Genomic DNA, 5,425 nt, shown 5'->3' on the forward strand with positions numbered 1-5,425 from the left:
TTTACAATTCTACCCGTGGTATACGCTCAGTATATCACGGCTAAGAACCAATCAGATTGCTTGATTTGACTTGTCCGTTTTATAAAATAATGTATACAGTATGAGGGTGTGGTTGGTTTCATAAACAGTTAAGACGCTTAAGGCTATAAGGCTATGAGAAAGGGAGACACAGGGGAGAAGGAGAGGAGGAAACAATAGAAATGTGAGGACCTCTATTGTGTGCACAGAGCTAGCGTGCAATCCAGGGAAATATGTTTACAAAACCCCCCCCAGAAATTGCAATCCCCCCTGGCATCCAGAATACTAAAAAATATTTGGGAAATGTTGGGCTGGATTTGAGCTCCAAGATTGTTCAAAGTTGTTATTGCCCTTTTCAAGGCCTGTGAGATATAGCCAGTTTTTAAGTTTTATGAAAACACATCAAATCATCCGGTTGCCTGCAGTTCTTGTATAAAACCTTGAATTTGGTTTTAATAAAGCACTATAGGACGTTTTTTAGTCTTATATTGCAAGTCTGTTTTTGTATCAGATTACAGGTTGTCTGGAGACATAACACAAATATAAACTACAGTTGCAGTTTAATCATTTTTCACAGTTTTGTCAGATTCCTTTGTTATCCAATTATCATTAAATGTATTACTTTGCGACATTTTTAACATCATACATTATTGGTTAAAAACACATTTAATCCAATAGGCTCTTTTTGTCTCTTTTTAATAAACCTGGGTATGTTTGATGAACAATAATAAGTGACCCAAAAGATCTGCTCTGTTTACAGCTCAGCCTGCAGGAGTGCCTGAAATCCTGAAGAAGTCGCTACACACTTGTTCAGTGAGAGGTGGAGAAGAGGTCTTTATTATTGGCAAAAACTTTCTTAAAGACACCAAAGTCATATTTCAGGAGAATATCTCTGGTAAGAATTATTATTTTTTATAAAACGATTTTCTTCCATACATTATTGTCCTCCAGTAAACATGGCATCTTCTCTCTGTTCCAGACGAGAAATCCTGGAAGGCAGAGGCTGAAATCGACATGGAGTTGTTTCACCAGGTAAAATGCGATTGCTCTTGTGTTATTTCTGTACTGAATGATTGATTCGAATGACTAATCAGCAGAGCAGATGGAAGCAGTCCTTTCAGATTTGTATAGGGCTTTAGATGTAATCATCTTAAATGTGTTGCCCGTTCAAAGGTTTGAGTAGTCTCATTGTGCTCTGACCTAATTACACTCATTCCGAGAGGCTAAACTGATTGTGTCTCAACAGTCCAGTTTAAACCTTTGCCCCTGATAAACAAAATGGTCCAAAGTAGATGAGTTGATGAATCTGTAGCTGATAGTAAATGCTCTAAACTCATTGGATGTTATTTTGTTTTTTGTTAAAGATAACTGTTTTTTCAAACATTCCCAGTGTTGTTTTGGTTCATTGTTTCTGACTGGGGTGTATCTGTGGTGTAACAAACATATTGAATGCATTTCCTGACTAAAAAACATTTCAGCACTGTTGAAGTTGGCTAATGGCCTTTTTATGAGGAAATGCCATTTTCAAAGCTTTGCTGCCACCTGTTGATATGAGAGAGTCATTAAACGGAGGGATGCAGGCATTGCGCCTGCCATTCGGTCAATATGGCCATATTTGGTTGGCCCAATCACAAAGTGAGAATATTGTGATTATATGAACTACATGATGATAATAACTGATTTGCATTTTAAGAACCATCATGTAAAAAAGATGAGCAGGTTTCATGCAAAAACATTAGAGATTTCCCTTTTTAAAGAATTAATTTACAAGACAAATCTTTATACCTTAATTGCAGTCATCACTGTGTAAATCTAATCTTCTCATTCTTTATCTCCACTACAATAAATGCTGTATAACATCCTGCAGAAATGTGTATTGCATCACCCCTATGCCCATGATTGTTAGGGAACAAGATACAAACAAAATGTTGACCTGCTCGTTCTCATATTGCTTTTCAATATATTGTCAACATGCTCTTATCAACCCTTTGAATCATGATGATGTTAGATCAACTGTTTTTATTACTTTTTGCTGACTTTTCTTGAATGATGGCCCCTCTATAGAATCATCTGATAGTGAAGGTTCCTCCGTACCAACACCAAGCCATCACCTCCCCTGCGTGTGTGGCAATTTATGTGGTGACGAATGCTGGGAGATCCCATGATGTTCAGCCGTTTACCTACACTCCAGATTCAGGTTCGTTTTCAATTTCAGTTGATTTACTAAATCAGACAACGTTTTTCATCTGGCTTTTTTGATAGGCCACTGATGGGGAGACCGTATCTTATTATACTATAGCATGTGAACTTGTGATTACTATAACTATGTATATGAATTATTAACTATACTTGTTAGAATTACTGGGTGGCACCACAGCTAGCTCAGTCAGTTTCTTGAGAACACCACCACTTACAATTTCATAGGATCATAACAAATATTAGCAATCATTCATCATTCAAGTCATCCATCTTCAACACTCTTTCATCGGCACTCTTTGATTGTAAGGTCTGCAAAAAACTCTACTCATACTAAACTTCGAAAGAGGTGCTGATCAAAGTAACCAAATTATTATTTGGAACTGGTTGTTGTAGTTGTGTGGGTTCAAAGAGATAAAACTCTGTTTTTGTTTTTCCTTGCAGCAATAATTGATGTTGCCGTGAAGAAAGAGGCGCCTTCTCCAGTGAATACTTGTTCATTTGATGAAGGTTTTTATTCCTTTGTTAACTTTTTCACAACCATGATCCTAGCCTTCTATTTGAATGTGTTTCTGAGGTACTCACACTGTTCTGCCATTTCTTCTGAATGGCTGAACGAAAAGCACAAGAAAACATTTTGAAATGATTTCTTGATCTTGCTCCTACAGTTGTAGATGTCGCCTTGATGCCTTCAATGTTGCCTTTAGTGAAGCGAGAAGATGTCACTCCGATGGAGGTCACCAGCAACCTCCAATCTTCTGGTGTATTTAAGGTATTATATTCATCTGACACTTCATTAACTGCCTCATTAATACCTTCTACATCAACACATTCAAGTATTTGGATATTTCAGATTATATTAATGTTAAGTAAAGTAACATCTATTCGATACTTTATTCTTTAGTCTATAAAAGAAGTGTAATTTCATGTTACAGATGCATATTTTGTGAACATATGTCATGAACATCTTTGAGTGATTTTTAGATATGAAAAAAAAGAAATACAAGACAAAGATGACAACAACATATGTGGACACTTTGACAATAAAAACACAATAAAACTAAAATAAAGCAATCTAAAGCAAATTAATCACACCTTTTATTATCTTTTATTTTGTGTTTTCAGCAGACAAGCGACCTGTGTCCAGCCCAGCAGAACCCAGACATGACTGCAGGACATAAAAACAGAGCGTTCTCCAGCAACCTGTCTCAGCCCGTTGGCGACCCTGACGAAGGCCAGGCTCCTGTCTTTCCCAACACAGAGCCCTTAAGCACGATCCAGAAGCAGGACATTGCACCCGCCAGCTCTTTCTCTGTGCCCGCCGACTCTCTGCTGCAGCAGGGATCCCAGCAGTTCCTCCTGGAGCCCAGAGAGGGCCTCGGGCAGGAGAGGCCCGGTAACGGCTCTGGATCTGTGGGGAGGCTGTGTGGAGAGCCTGCGCCTCAACAACAGCAACTCCCAATGTTCCCTCCAGACGAAGTAGCCCAGCTGGAGGAGGCAGTGAGGCAACTGAAAGCCAAAGGGTTCTGTAACCTACCACTTCAGTCTGACAACTCAATGGCAAAACAGCAGCAACAACACATCCAGCAACAGATCCAAAAACAGCAAATTCAGCAGCAACAAATCCAGCAACAACATCTTCAACAACATCAGCAGCAACAGCAGCAGAATCTACAACAGCAGCTGTTTCAGTCACAGATCCAGATGCAGTGCGGCATGTTTCAGGAGCCCCCCCAGGCCAAGAACGCAGAGCAGCAGGGCCCCTCACAAGGAGTGGTGACAAACCAGGGGACTCTCTTCCAGCAGGCCCAACAGCTGCAGCAGCAAGCAGCTCTCTTTCAGCAGGCCAGTGACCTGCTCTCTATTCAGACCAACTTCCTCCAGCAGTCACCCACACACCCTTCCCCACCCATGTTTCACAATCCTAGTTCTTTGGCAGAATCACAAGACCCTCAGGGGGGGTTGTTTCAGAAAGCCTCTCAGGAGCAGGTCCAGGCCGCTCTTTTTCAAAACACCATGACAGTTCTACAGTCTCCAGACCAGCAGCCCTCAACCCCGGGACTTTTCCTCCCTCAGACATCCCTGCCCTCTCAGCTTGCAACCAGTAGTGCTCAACAGCAGCAGCAGCAACAACAACAACAACAACAACAACTGGCCTTCCTCACTGCTCTACAAACGCCTTCCCCTGAACCACAATCAGTATTTCAGGCACAGGCCCAGCTTTCCCCCATCCAACAGAGAAGCCCCATGGAGCAGCAGCAGCCCCCCCAGCCTCAGCCTCACACACAGCCAGCCCAGCAGGCCTCGCTGTTTCAGAACATCACACAGCATCCATCTTCAAACACACTGTCTCCAGGTCAGCAGCAGCAGCAAGCTGGCCTACTGTTCTGCAACAGCCCTCTGTCCTCTCCAGATCAGGCCTCCAGCCTGCTGTTCGGCGGCCAGGGCCAGATGCCCCCGCTGACTAGCAGCAGTCTCGTTTCCCAAGAGCCCCAAAACCCCTCGATGCTCTTTTCCCAAGCCAGCATGGTGGCAGTTAACCAGCAGGACCGCTCTGAGCCCATGGCCCTGGGGAACCCCACAGATAGAAGGCAGCAAGTCATGTTTCAGGAGCAGCAGCCGATGCAGCTGGGCGGCAGTTCAAACAGCCGGCAGGAGCAGCCTGTGGGCCTCTTTATGCCTCAGTCCAACATGGGGTCTCTGCAGGGGGGACTGGCCGCTCAGGAGCTCGCACAGTCAGCCATGTTCGCCTCGCAGAATGGCGTGGCTAACCTCCAGACGACCATCTCGTCTCCAGTTCAACAGCCCGGGACGCTGTTTCAGAGCGCTGTGGGCGGGAGCATCAATCAGCCCAGCCAGCCGCAGCAGCAGCCTGGCCTCTTCCTGTTCGGGATTCAGAACGGTAAGGAATTTGTTACAAAGGTGAATACACTAACAAACTGAAGTACGTTTACACATTAAAGGTCACCTATTATGCAAAATCTACTTTGTAATCTCTTTTATACATAAACATGTGTCCCCTCTGTGTAAAGAGAACCTGAAAGTTTCAGAAAAAAAGATTTGCTCACTTTTTGTCCTGATCCGTTTATATAAAAACCTGTCTGACAACGAGGTGATCAGATTTTGACCACTTTATGATGTCATAACGATTTTTTGGCTTGAGTAACCATTAGCAAATAACCAACCAAGGTAACACCCCCCCCCCCCCCCC

General features: G+C 43.2%; 1 protein-coding gene across 4 annotated transcripts in view; it reads left to right on the forward strand.

The window, feature by feature from the left end:
• The window catches only part of nfat5b (nuclear factor of activated T cells 5b), a 35,639-nt gene that overhangs the window by 27,845 nt on the left and 2,369 nt on the right, over window positions 1–5,425 (forward strand). For 3 of the 4 annotated variants that reach the window (XM_010791523.1, XM_010791527.1, XM_010791526.1), the window contains exons 7-12: window positions 779–913; window positions 998–1,050; window positions 2,083–2,215; window positions 2,659–2,724; window positions 2,883–2,986; window positions 3,340–5,116. In XM_010791523.1, coding sequence (XP_010789825.1) covers window positions 779–913; window positions 998–1,050; window positions 2,083–2,215; window positions 2,659–2,724; window positions 2,883–2,986; window positions 3,340–5,116 — 2,268 coding nt within the window. The remainder of the gene's footprint in view (window positions 1–778; window positions 914–997; window positions 1,051–2,082; window positions 2,216–2,658; window positions 2,725–2,882; window positions 2,987–3,339; window positions 5,117–5,425) is intronic. The other variant, XM_010791525.1, reaches the window with a different exon arrangement.

The sequence above is a fragment of the Notothenia coriiceps genome, unplaced genomic scaffold, assembly GCF_000735185.1.
Source record: "Notothenia coriiceps isolate Sejong01 unplaced genomic scaffold, NC01 NC01_scaffold00035484, whole genome shotgun sequence".
In the NCBI taxonomy this organism is placed as follows: domain Eukaryota; kingdom Metazoa; phylum Chordata; class Actinopteri; order Perciformes; family Nototheniidae; genus Notothenia; species Notothenia coriiceps.